A 14,300-nucleotide genomic window follows, 5' to 3' on the forward strand; every position below is an offset into this window, starting at 1 on the left:
TGGTAGAACAACATCACTGTATTTCAAGTTGCACTTTTTTATGATATTTAATTCATCTTTTGCTGTTTTTAATGTTCTTGCAACTGAACAATTTCACTGTACCTGAATCAGCAATATCACAATTTATTTTATATACACACGTGGGTTGGTTCTCCATTTTGAAAACCGTTATAAATTTGAGTTGTATACAATACAAACTCCGAGTCCGAAATGAGAAAGTATACAATATAGCGTCTATTTTGAAGTGCACGCGTAATGTTGCTCAAGTTTTCATAACGTATAAAGCGCAACAAAATTATGTGAAATTTGACGACATTTTGTATGTTACAACTTATAATGGAGGATTTCAAAAAAAATTGCAATTCAAAATATTTTAAAAATTTTTCTTTTGTGGAAATTACGGATAATGGTGTTCTCAAGCTAATCAAATTTGCATTATTACATATTTTTTTATATTTTATATTAGGTATGTTGAGAGTTATTTGAAGTTTTCAATCTATAAATTATTTTATTCATACACCGGAACATGTCCAGTATTGGGTTATCCAACAATTGGTTCATAAACTTTAATCAAATAAATTCCATTATTTTGAATAAGAATTTTAAAACCAGAAAATAAATAAATTAAAAATGTACATGTCTGTTAAATAAATTAAAAATTGAAAAATTAGAAAATACACTTATATAGGTACGCGCTCGGGATATAATTTGAACCCGTTTCACAGCTCTCGGTATCAATCGAACTGTCAGCCCTTTTGGGTTTGGACACCTTGGGGATTCAACTTTAAGTGTTCAAAATGGCTGACATATTATCGATGACGATTTTTTCCCAAAATTTTCACCCTTTTTACCTTTATCCGTCACCCCTTTTACACCAAGCTATCTGTCAGCCCTTTGGGATTACAACTACTTGGGTTAAGACCTTCAACTGGGAAAATTTTTAAGCATATTTTCGGTGACAATTTTTTCCCAAAAAACTTTCCACATTGACCCCTTATTGCTGCCCCCTGTACCAAGTAAATTCTCAGCTTGCTTGGGAATATAATTAGCAATACTAAATGGACATGTTTTACGACAGAAACTCCATATTACTGATGACGATGATTTTTCGGCTCTAGCTCTCCGTCTATTAATTTCAATTGGCAAGTGACAGTGAATTTTTTTTGGATTGTAAAATATTGAGCCTTAACAAATTGTAGATAAAGTCCTCTCCGCTTTCCTAAGTGGAAAGCCGTGCTACGTCCTTTCCGAAATTGGAGAAGCGTGCTTAAGAATTAGGCAAACGAATTCAAAAATAAGTAAGGAAGGAGGACTTAGAATTTTTAATCTTTTAAAGAAGTCCCTGTAGTGAGCCCTGCTATTTAGTCCGCGTAAATATCTAACAGCTCTCTTTTGTAGATGGATTCGCTCAAATTGAGTCGCACCACTCGTACCCCAGAAGGGAATGGTAGACTATAAATCGATATCATCTTTTCTCGCATTCCGCAATAATTTGAGAACGTATTGTCTGGAATCTGGTTTAATTTGCGTTATTGACTTATGTACGACTTATATACTAATTATTACCTAATACTATACTTATAATTTTGTTACTCATTGTGGTTTTCTTCTGTATATTGTAATTTTATTTTATTTGTATTTATATGTTTGTCTTGAAGTTTTTACAAGCTTTTCTCTACAAATTGTAACAATTTTTTGACAAGAAAGCATTTCTCTTTCTCTCTCTCTCTCTATCTGTCTCCTCTTGGATCTCTATAAGACAATTAAAAATACCGGTATGAAAAATAATATAAAGTTTGCTATTAAGATTTTTACCGTTCATACCTAGAAGTGATTAAAAATTATTTTGTACTTCACCTATTAATTATTATCCAGTCTATATTTGTTACTGTACTTTGCTATGCTTTGTAGGGTATAAAGCAAGAAGTCCTTACAGTCCACGATGTTCTGTGGACCATTCGAATGTTCCTAGCAAAACATTAATAGAAGCTCAGTACGTTCCCTTACCGCTTAATAGGAAATTCAGCGTAGATATTGCCAGCGAACATACATCAAATACTTATGATACTTTCGATGAGAGTCGTCGTCATAGTTGCTTCAGGTGAGTAATCTAACATCTGATTTATCACATTTTCGTTTTATGGCATAACAAATTATTTTATCTGTAACCGGAAAAAGTTTGACATTTTATCTCTTCAACAATCAACACAACATCACTTTTCATGGAGTTACTTTGTTTCCCGGAAAAAGTCTGTCCACTATTTCATTTCTCATCCCAGACCTCATTAAAGGGTAACTTTCTTATTTTTGTATAACTTGTACAACTTTTCCAGACGTTTTCAAACTTTCTCGGATATACAGGGTGATTGATTAGAGTGATAAGCTTCCACAATGCTGTGCCATACCAAAGCTACATGTTTTAAAATGTATTTTATTGAATAATTGGATTTCCTCTTCACAGTAATATAGCGTTGTGATGTTTTCTACGGAATATTTAAACAAATTTTCCATAAAAATCGTAACAAGTTAAATTTTCTTTGCAATATAAAAGTAAAAAAGCCGTGAGCAGCAGAGCTCCATCACGAAAGTCGAATTTTTCGTCGAATGAAGAATTTAACTAATACACAAACAAATCTTTTCATAAAATGAATTTCTTGGAAATGATATCAATTCTCAATCTTATTTCTTTATATGGAAAATTTGCTATTCCATAATTTCAATAGACCCGGTGGTCTCGAACCCTCTTGTTCAATTCCAATTGACAACAAAGAAAAAATTGTCATAATGACAAGAAATTTCGAAAATGAGAAGTAAAAAAAATCACCCTAGCAACGATCATACTCGTATTATTCATTAAATAGGAGGCGGTCCAGTTCCACAATTACAACGATCAAAATGATTTCGGGCGTTTTGTGCTAGAAGAACTGAAGAAGAAAACTTTGAACTTGAGAAAGACAATTCTTCAACATCACCCCTACTTGCATGCGAAGTTCGAACCCTCTAGTTAAACTTTTTCTGGCCAAAAAATAAGAAAATATAACAAAAATGACCATTTTTCTTCTAGTCATGCTTACCGTAATAGTCTAATTTTTCAAGGAAAAAAGTCTTGGAGAATTGTAAAGTTGATACAAGAATGGCACTGAAAAAGCCAAACGGCAGCTTTATGAAAAATTAAGAAGGATGGAAATTGCTTCATTGAAACCTCTTTGTCCAGTAATAGAGAGAGAGCCAACTAATACAAGGAATTTTATGAGCTCTTCTCCAAAAACGGCAAAAAAAAATCCTGTTGCATTTGATTCGTTTTATTCAGGATAACTCTGGAATAGCTGACATATATACTCTGGAATAGAGCCAAAGTAACCTTCATACCAAAAGTAGAACAGAGAGAAACCACGCATCTCATAACCTTTAGATCAATTAGCCTCACATCACATCAAGACGATGGCAAAAGCTGTTGAATCTATGTCTAAATTTGAGACCACTCCATCCTCTTCAATATGTATAATCAGGCAAATCGGAAACTGTATTGGTACCAACGACATTCAGTATACTATGGCGACCAGAAGAAATAGGAGGCATTTTTCACGGTATTCTACATAAGACATGAGCTAAGAGGGGTGTGGTTGATACACTTCGAAACTGAACTGTAGGGATGAAAATACCATATTAGATATAAATCAAATGGCATACAGATGGAACAAGAATAGGAATCAAACACTCTGAAAACTTGGATAATATATCAAGTATTTTTCAAGCAGAAATATTTACAATGGAGACATGTATCTAGTTCAATTTGGAAAGGATTTAAAACAAAGCGAATATTATAACATTGTCCAATAGCCAAGAAGTCATTGAAGACCTAAGGTCCAAAGTCAAAACACATACCAGTGCTATCGCCTTTAGTTGAAATGATGTGAGGCTCATAGGTCTGAGGGTTTTGGGATGAGTTCTACTTTAGGTATAAAGGTTACTTTGGCTTTCCTCCAGAGCTCTGATATAAACAAGGGTTGTTGCCGAAACAGTTGCCGAAGCATTTTTTCCATTTCGATTGAGGTACCTCCAAATAATGTTATTTGAATGCATCAACGGCTTCTTTAGGTGGAGAAAAACATTGATATCGATTTATTTTTGATCTTCCGACAAACAAATACTGGTATACCAATCAGAATTGACCGTTCTTTGTTGCTCTGATGGAACGGTACCGAAAAAAGAAGGGACCATTTACTTTGTAGTTCTTCGTGCGCGAATAATTTTTGTAGGATTTGGCTCGTCTCGAAAAACCCATACAGTTGATTGCTATTTAGATTCATAATTTGCCACTTGTCATGTTCTCATAAACGTCTTTTGAAGCACCGTGATCGAATTTTTTCACAATTTTTTTGCACTAATCGAACGAGTTTTTTTTTGAGCGATTGTCAAATTATTCGCTATCCAACGCGGACAAAAGATTTTGAAATATAAATGTTCATGTAATATTGAATGTATACGAGTGAAACTAATGACCAAGAAAGCCTCAATCTCACCATATGTCAAAGAAAGATCTTGCAATATCTGTTTACGCACAGAATCGATGTTTTCTGGCATAACAGTCGATTTTGGACGACCTTCACGAGATTCATCCTGTAGCGAAGTGCGACCACGACTGAATTCGGAAAAAGAACGAAACACAGTGCTTCATTACCTAAAGTTGAAGTTAGTTACTAGACATACAGCTGTTGATTTAATTCATGTCGTATTGAAGTCATAGAAAATCATCGCACGAATATGTTCGTGATTTAATTTCATTTTTTGACCAAGATGGATGTTGGAAGTATCTGTAAACAACTCGAAGACTCTTATGACAACACGTTCTGAGTATATTCACTATTGAGAATGTTAAATTTTATGTGGCTAAGTCAGATTTGACATATTCAGATCAGTGTTACCATATCTCAAAACTTAAATATCAATCCCTTAAGTTATCTCGATTAAAACTAATCAAATGCAATAGAATTTCTTCTTACCCCTTTTTGGAAAGTGTTGGTAAAATTCCATGTATTAGTTGAAAGATAGTCAATTTTATTCGAGGATCTACTATATTTTCAGAAAGACGTACTATTTATTGTATCCTGATAAATGAGTTTTCAATAAGAGCAGTACCCAATCATCCTCATTTTCCACAAAGCTGCTGTCTGGCTTTCTTAGTATCATTATTGTATACTCCAAGACTTGCAGCGGTAGATGTAGTAACAGTATTTGGTTTCTACGTAAGGTTATAATATCACAATGTCATTGATCATTGTAAAATGAAATATTTGAGGTTATGTGTATATTATCTCTGAGTTTACTAATTCATATTCACCTTTTCAGTGAAGGAGAAAACCAGCCTCCTTATCGTTATTGGCGCACTCCATCGGTCGTAGTCAGTGATTATTCGGACGACATAATGGGTTTAACCCTCGAGGATATTGAATATATTCGTAGCCGTAGAAATAATTCAATATCTCCTGATTCGAGTTTACAAAGTTCTTGCAGTAATCTAAACTATTGTGGTTCGACATTAAGTGGTTTGGATGGTGACTATGTGATTTGTGAGCCGTACAGAAAATCTTCTAATTGTTCAACTTGTTCAACCGTGAGTGATGACGAGGAAAATTCTGGTGGTGATACTCTTCTACAACCATATAAGACAAAAGAGGTTAGTACTTATTTATATTTCATATCACTTACTTTAATAAATTGGTTCATACATTCAGAAATAGCAGTCGAAGATAATATTTAAATATAATATTCTTTTATTTAAAAATATGAGAAAAAATTATTTCTGAATTAATAATTTGATTGAATATTTAAAATGTTATTGGAGGTATAATTACTAATAAAACATTGTAAATAGTGTTCAAGCAAATTGAAGTGTGCGAAGTATTTTTGAGTGTTAATGAAGGTATTAGCAACTTATTGCTAACCTTTAATACATTTTGTATCACAGCGAATGTTTGTGAAAAGAAATAAATGCTTTTCGGTTCTTATGGAGCTTCCATTCCGCATATTTCACAAATTTGTAATTAAAGCACTTAGCGCAAATAGTTACAGGTCCACTGGACTACTCATTTCGACGCTTCGACAAAGTTAATTGTCCACACACTCGTTCACCATCTCGAGAAACTCTTTGTGTTCGAAATTTATCTCTCTTCGAGTCTGACAAACCGACAATCATGAGAAATGGAATTAAATCACGAACATTTTCGTGCAATGATTTTTTATGACTTTCGACGTGAATTAAACCAATAGCAGTGTGCCGATTAACACCATCACCGTGTTTCGCTGGTTTTCCGAATTCAATCGATGCTGTGTGTAAACTGATATTGCAAGATCGTCATGTGTCATACTGTGAGATTGAGGCATACTTGGTCCTTAGTTCAACTTACATACATTCAATATTGCATGAATATTCGATAGCGTTTGATACCGCATAATTTGACAATCACTTAAAAAAATGCTCGTGTCGATAGGTGCAAAAAATGATGAAAGAATTCAACCGCGGTGCTAAGATCAAGACAGACGACGAATCATGAATTTATGCATATGAACTGAAATTTAAACAATGACTGTATGGGTCTTTCAAGACGAACCAAATCCAACAAAAGTTGTTCGCACACGAAGAACTTCGAATCAAGTGGTCTCCAGTTTTTTCTGATAAACTGGACATGCTTATGTGATCACCAACGCCATGTCTTCAAAACTATGCTTCGCCATAAACTATAAAATTCATAATAATAATTCGACAGCAATGTTCAAATGCAGAGATTGTGCTCCCACAAAGCTCATTTCTATTCTACTCTGATGTTTCTACAATGGAAAATGGATAAGTAGGGGCAGGAGTATATTGCCCAGGTACCAAGCTCCATATCCTAAGGAGCTAAGAAACTTTCATTTGCCAGGCGACGTAATTATCACAATGGAAAGATATTTATTCTAGATGGTAGTAAAGCCGCCCTACAAGCCCATGACTCTCATAAAATTGAATCAAAGCTGCTATAGGACTGCATCTAATCTATTTAATGAAAGCTGGACAATTCATTTCATGGTACCACAACCTTTAATTGGTTTCCCAAAAATCCATGAAAACATGCTCATAAAAAAGTGGGAAAATGAAAAGAAATCATAAACTTGTAATAAGACTCCAGATCTGAAATGATCGAAGAGATTTCAATATTATTCTACCAACTGGTCTCTAAAGGCCCTTTCATTGAACAAAGTTGAGGTAAGGAGAGTTATTGGTATGCTCACTGGAACCTGTCCGGTGCATTACCCTTCTGAAGAATAACTCTCAACAATTCTTGTCGTTTCTGGGAGGCACCAAAAGAAACCACCGAACACCTACTTTGTAGGTAAGTAAGGTTTTTAAAGCTAGAAGAGATAAGCCGCATAGTATCCAGTCAGTTAGCTCACTCCTACTAGGGCCAAATATATCGTAAATTGCTGCGATCTTTAAAACTAAATACAAAATGTCCGGTACATCAATGGAAACTGTCTTCCTTGAATTATAAAATGTATACACCTTAACAAATAATTTTATGTCGACCTTCTGTTTACCCTCAACATAGTTTCCAATTTCATCTTTGCTCTTCCATTCGTATTCGTTTTTACGAGCGTATTCCAATTTTTGTTCCATTAAAGATGTTTAGTAATTGGAGTAAATTTTTTGTAACTGTAAAAATCAACAAGCCTTTACACGTTAGGCATGTGTAGGTTATATACATCCCGATTCCATGTTTGTGTGTGAGTCACTATTGAACATAGATTGTCTTCTGTAAAACTGTCTCCATCCCAGGTAGTACTATGTCGTCATTTTCATGTCAAGATATTTGGTATGTCAATTAAGTGTCGACAAATTGACCTCAGTTTTTGGTTAGGTTACGTTACCGACGAAATATCACCTACTAATGATATGAAAAAGATGACACCGCGTTACCCGGGATACGTCCATAGACTTTTCAAATTCTCGCCAGATCGAGTTTAACTAAAGGCAAATTTATAATTAAAATTACTTTTAACCTTATTCTTAGAGTCTTGGAAGGAAAGTTTTTTTTCCAACTTCCAACTATTATCCTTCAAATTGTTGTTCAGTCGGACTTGTTTCTATTACTCCTTCTTCTGAACTCAGCTTGAAAATCTTGTTCTTAATCGAAGTTTTTAAGGCTTGCTTCAATACAATAGGCTAATTCATTAGAAGCAACTTTTTCATATTCATTCATTTTTGTTAAAGTAGAACGTAAATTTGTCTTGTAGATTACCAATAAAAGAATTCACTATTATCATCATCACTATTATTACATGATAATAAATAAATAAAAAACTGAAATTAATCTCTATTCGAATACTATTTGAAAGATAATACCACAATTTAGATAATAATACGAAAAAACACATTATTATACTTCTTATTAATTTGACGGTCTAGATTATCAGTCATAATCGGTGAGAAATAAAAAGATAAATGGAATTAAGTTTTATTGATTCTATAGTTGTTTTATGCTTATAATATAATAACATTTATTCCAGTCAATTATCAGTTTCTTACTTATCATACTACTGTGACAAAAAATTTGAAAGCAAGTAATTTTTTGGCGTTATCAATGACGGATTTTTGAAATTAGGTAACAATACGCAAGGTGTAAGATTTGGTGAATAACGGCTGATATGATTATCATTTAAAATCAACTATTTACCTCCACACAATTTTGGCCTTTTTTAAGATGTATATATTCTTTAAAATGCCTCGAAACGATTGGATAGAAGTATTTATTGGCCGTACGACCTGTCGAATGGTAAACTACACTTTCTGATGTATGTAATTGGATATGGCTTCATTGTTTTTCAATATATTCTCCATTAAGATCAATACACTTTTGCATACGTTTGAACCGAGTGTTGAAGCATCTTTCCATTCCGATCGAGGTACCTCCAAAACATGTGATTTGAACGCATCAACCGCTTCTTCATGTGTAGAAAACCGTTAACATCGTAATTTATTTTTGATCTGCAGATAATAAGAAGAATAAAAGAATAAGAGGACTATACGACGGATGACTCATCAATTCGATGTTTTGACTCCTTTAAAACGTTTTTGTTTGAATAGATGTGAGAGAGCTCGTATTGTCGTAGGAGAATGATTCGTCTTCTGCGATTGATTTCCCTGATTTTTTCGAACATTTCTGACAAACAAACTTGTATTTGGAGTTGACTCGTCTTGAAAGACCCATATTGTCGATTGTTGTCTAGTTTTATATTCATTTGCATGGATCCATTATTCGTCGCCTTTCACGATCATATAGACGTCTTCTGAAGCACCGCGATTGAATTTTTGCAATAATTTGTTTGCACTAATCGACGAGCTTTTTTTGAGCGATTGTCAAATTATGCGGTATTCAACAGGAAAAATCTTTTCCACAACCAAATATTCATGCAATATTGATTGTATGCGAGTGGAACGATTGCCCAAATATGCCCCAATCTCACGTTATGTCACATGACGATCTTAAAATATCGCACAGCGCCGATGTTTTACGGCACAACAGCCGAATTTGGACGATTCAATACGAAAAATAAGCGAAACACGGTAACTCGGAATGGTGCTTCATCACCAAACGTCAAAGCGAGGGGATTGGCACACTGCTGTTGGTTTAATCCACGTCGAAAGTCATAGAAAATCGTCACACGAAGTGGTTCGCTATTTCATTCCATTTTATGACCAAGATGAAGATTTCAAGAATCTGTAGACAACTCAAATAGCACTTTTTCACCATTAAAAACGTCAAAATTTATTATGGCAATGTCAGATTTGACATATCCACATCAGTGTTGTCATATTTCAAAACATAAGTAGCAATCCTCGTATGAATTCGAAACATAGAAGATGAAGAAACTGGAAGCTTTTGAGATGTGGTGTTATAGGAGTATATTAAGAATTTTATTAATGAACAGGGTTACTAACGCCGAAGTATTACATATGAAGCCAATAATAGAAAACTGAAATATGTATCATAACAAAAAATGAAAATATAACAGTTAGTTATAGATGACCGGGGCGGAGAAGAGATTCTTGACTTTCAAACCACAGGCAATAGTTTGTCCAAGTACCACAGTATTATTTCGTACAGTCAGGATAGAAATGCTAGTCGCAAACATCCGGACCGGATAGGCACTGCAAAAAGCACTGTGAATATGAAATAAAATGATTAGCATCTCCTTGATTTTTAACACAATAGTTATGATTTATCAGTCAGTCTTTAACGATGTTTATAATAAGATTTCGGAATTTTTCTTTTATCGTAATTTTTAATGACATAATAAGCACCTGTAACTGAAGCTTCCTTTTGCAGATAATCTATTGAAATTAGACCTTTAGTATCCCAAAATACATTTAGCATGACATACCCTGCTGAAAATTGCATCATGATTTTTTTACTTCCTCTGAATTTCGATCTCCACATCATAGTGATCGATCACTGTTTCATTTATTGCTTGTATGAATTCGCACATGTTTTGGAGACAATTTTTTCATGTTCAACTCGACAGTAAGTATATTATGTACCATATGGCATGAGAGCCTATTATCTTTTACTAGATGTCTATTAGTGACACGTCAAACTAGCAACACGAGATCGTGGACTTTTCTAGGATTTGTGTGTAGTAGCAGTTGAAGGTGCTTCACCTGTATGTTCGTCTTTTAAACGCAGGATGCGGCCTTTTTATCATGTCATAAGATACTACAGATTTTCTTAATATATTCACCATATATTAAAATGTGTTAATTTGCTTATAAACGCAGGTATTTGATCACAGTGTGCTGCTCGATACAATTCATTTTAATACTGAGATGTGACTGTCGATTATTCGGTTTCCACTTGTAGGCATGCTACCATAGATTCAGACGTGTCAGTATCTTGCAGTCTATACATAATATGTGACGTGATGATGAATAATTATTTTCTTTTGTGAATAGTTTAAAAGCAGAGCATAGGGATCAGACATCGTATATGCAATCCAATTTTTTCAAAAGATACACAATGTACGAGGCATATTTTTTAAGTAAGTACCGTTTTGGAATTAAAAAAAGAAGTGCAAAGATATCGCAATAATTTTATTTTTACATGAAAGCCTGTACCTTAATCTACATTTCTACATAATTTCTTGTCATAACATGGCATCAGTTTTTGAATATCCTCCTCATAAAATTCTGCCGCCTGACTTGTTAACCACTGTATCACAACTATTTTGACTTCGTTATCGTCTTGAAGACGCTGACCGCCCAGGTGTTTCTTCAAGTGCAGGAACAAATGGTAGTCTCTGGGCGCCAGATCAGTGCTGTAGGGAGGATGAACTAGAGTTTCCCATTGAAAAGATTTGATGAGATGTTTGGTCCGATTAGCCACATGCAGCAAAACGATACCCTTACTCAACTTGCCAAGTCTTTTGTTCTGGATTGCGCGACGCAGATTGTTCAATGTCTCACAATAAGACGCTGCCTTGATTGTCTCATTACGAGGCCGAAAATCCACTAGCAATACTCCTTTTCTGTCCCAAAAAACTGTGCTCATGATTTTCCGGGCAGAAATTGTTTGCTTAAACTTCACTTTTTTGGGTGTTGATCACTCATAATGTTTTGTCCGTAAACTTCACAGATCTCGATCGGTTTTACGCCTTTAGCACTAAGAAATCGTATAACAGCCCGTACTTCATAATCGGCGGGACTCACGATTGTCGGAGGCATCTTAAACACCCAGTAAACAACGTACAAAATGAAGAATCAGATTGGCGTCAGTGCGAAGACAAGAGATGTAGATAACCAGCGCGCATGTGCGGAACGCCGACGTTGGGGTTGCGGCGGCGAAATCTCAGAACGGTACTTACTTAAAAAATATGTCTCGTATATTGGTCTATATATTTGTTTTGAATTCGAATATGTTTGCATATGTTAGTCTGTTGCTTTTATTTTGGGAACTACAGATTATAAGTTTTTGAATGAAAATACAATATATAATCTTGAATATCAGAATTAGATCTAGACTATTAATATTATTTTTTCATTATTTTTCTTTAATTTGAGATTTCCAATGTGAGATTCACTTACACATATCAAATGTCTAAAATTTTGCTCTAAATAGTAAGAAATTCTATTTCCGAATTCCTTTATAACGTTTCCGAAAACTTCAATCCCAATCTACTGTAATTTATCTTTCAAGTCCATCGATATTAGCTGGTTGTGTTCTTTACAAAACGGATTAAGGATATGGTTTTTCTAGGATTCTTACTTAGAAAGAGCACAAACAGAAGCGACAACATGCTCCAAACAGCATCTAGCGATTTTTCTCGAAATCATAACGAATGCTAATAATTTTATATTTTTAACTTTTGATTCTAACAAAGAATAAACCAAATGTATATTTAGAAGTTCAACTTGGAGTCCTTAAACGACAGCTTAACTAGGGCATTATACCAAAATAGATTAAACGAAAAAATAGCCTCCAAACCTATAGTAGAGTACCACAAAAGTATTCGGAATTAGGAGAGTGGACACAAACGTAAAGAAACAAAAAACAAAAACTAATGGTTTACAGACGATGTGAAAATTTTAGTAAGGCAAAAAAACGAAGGATAGATCAAAATAAAAAAATAGAGTGAATGATGCCATAAAGTACATAAAAAAGACGTACTAGGAAAATTTCTCACACTAAACAGAAAAAGAACATTCACCAAAGTACAAATAAATACAGAAAATCGGAAACGTACGAAGATACTTATATGGATCACGAGCATTGATAACGAAGATTACGCGTACAATAACTACACAGAAGAACTTTTAGAAGAAGTTAACACAACACACGTAGAGATACATGAGGTACTAGCAAAATTTTGAAACATAATGCCCTTGGCCCTTACCGAATCGTTAACGGAATGCTTAAGAATGGACCTGAACTAGAAACAGCGATCACAATACTATTTCAAAAAATTATCTGGTCCCGCTACTACTGATTAGAAAAACAGAATCATAATTCCATTCCACAAAAAGGGAAAGAGAAATGATCCAGAAAATTATAGAACAATATGTTTGCTCAACAGCGTAAGTAAGCTCCTGTTCAATATTGTTACAAAAAATATAAATAAGCGAAAAACAAGAAGGCTTCAGAGAAAACATATCGACAATAGACACAATTTTCATTGTCAGAAGAATCCATTAAATATCAAAAACCCATGTTCATTTGTCAATCTCAAGAAAGCATTTGATTTAATTGAATTAAAATAACCGACATCATTGATATACTTTTGGAACACCCTTAAAACCCAGATCAAAACACAACAGGGGATTACGGAACAAGGACCAATACTAACAGGAATTCGACGAGGTGACGCAATCTTGATAGCCGATAACGAGGATGACCTACAGTGTTTGCTATATCGGTTCGAAACAACAGCAGAAAACCTTAAAATGCAAATATCTGTAGAAAAAGCAGAATCAATGGTAATAGCAAAAGATCCTACAAGATATAACTTAGCTTTGAACGACAATCCCATTCACCAGAGTATGAAATGTGCATATTTAGGAGCCAAAAACTTAACAAGAGATACGCACCCAAGTAAATAAGGCCTCGAGAATCTATGGCTATCTGCGGGACCTCATATGGAAAACCACCATATACATATGCAGGGAAAATACGTGCGGATACAACAAAAACAAAAAACATGATGGAGGCAGCAGAAGTAAAAACATTTAAAACTGTTGAAGATGTGAGCTTAAGAGATCAAATAAGAAGCAAAGCTACAAGAGAAGATCTGAAAATTTACGATATAGTACGATTCATGAGATTGAGGCGACTTAACAAGACTTAAGTCTTAAGAAGAGAAAAGGAATAAGAAGAAAAGATTTCCATTTTCCAACAAACTTTCCTTTTAAGTCTACCTATACACTTTTACGTGTGCGATAACGCCCTCTTCTGATGAGATTCTTTCTCCTGTAAGTAACACTTTGAGATTAGAAATCAAAAAAATGTCGCTGGGGAGATCTGGTGATTACGGTGGTTGGTTAAACAGTGTGTGATTTGTGAATATTGGACAAGATATTGATGAGTGTTCACATCTTCAGGCTGAGGTCGGGAACTTAAAACAAAGTTGATAACCTATAGTATGAGCCTTCAAAGTTTGAATTCGTTTGATTTGATCATATGTTAACAACAAGATGAATTCGACTCCAAACGAATTATTATTTTGGGAAACAAAGTCTTTCAAAGTTTTAAATAAATTTGAATTACAAAAAAAAT

At 34.3% G+C, this 14,300-nt stretch overlaps 1 protein-coding gene across 3 annotated transcripts in view; it reads left to right on the plus strand.

Moving 5' to 3' along the window:
• The window catches only part of LOC130900180 (uncharacterized), a 265,111-nt gene that overhangs the window by 58,608 nt on the left and 192,203 nt on the right, over window positions 1-14,300 (plus strand). For all 3 annotated transcript variants that reach the window (XM_057810624.1, XM_057810626.1, XM_057810625.1), the window contains exons 3-4: window positions 1,912-2,101; window positions 5,350-5,677. In XM_057810624.1, the coding sequence (XP_057666607.1) occupies window positions 1,912-2,101; window positions 5,350-5,677 (518 nt within the window). The remainder of the gene's footprint in view (window positions 1-1,911; window positions 2,102-5,349; window positions 5,678-14,300) is intronic.

The sequence above is a fragment of the Diorhabda carinulata genome, chromosome 12 (genome assembly GCF_026250575.1).
Source record: "Diorhabda carinulata isolate Delta chromosome 12, icDioCari1.1, whole genome shotgun sequence".
NCBI classification, from domain to species: Eukaryota; Metazoa; Arthropoda; class Insecta; order Coleoptera; family Chrysomelidae; genus Diorhabda; species Diorhabda carinulata.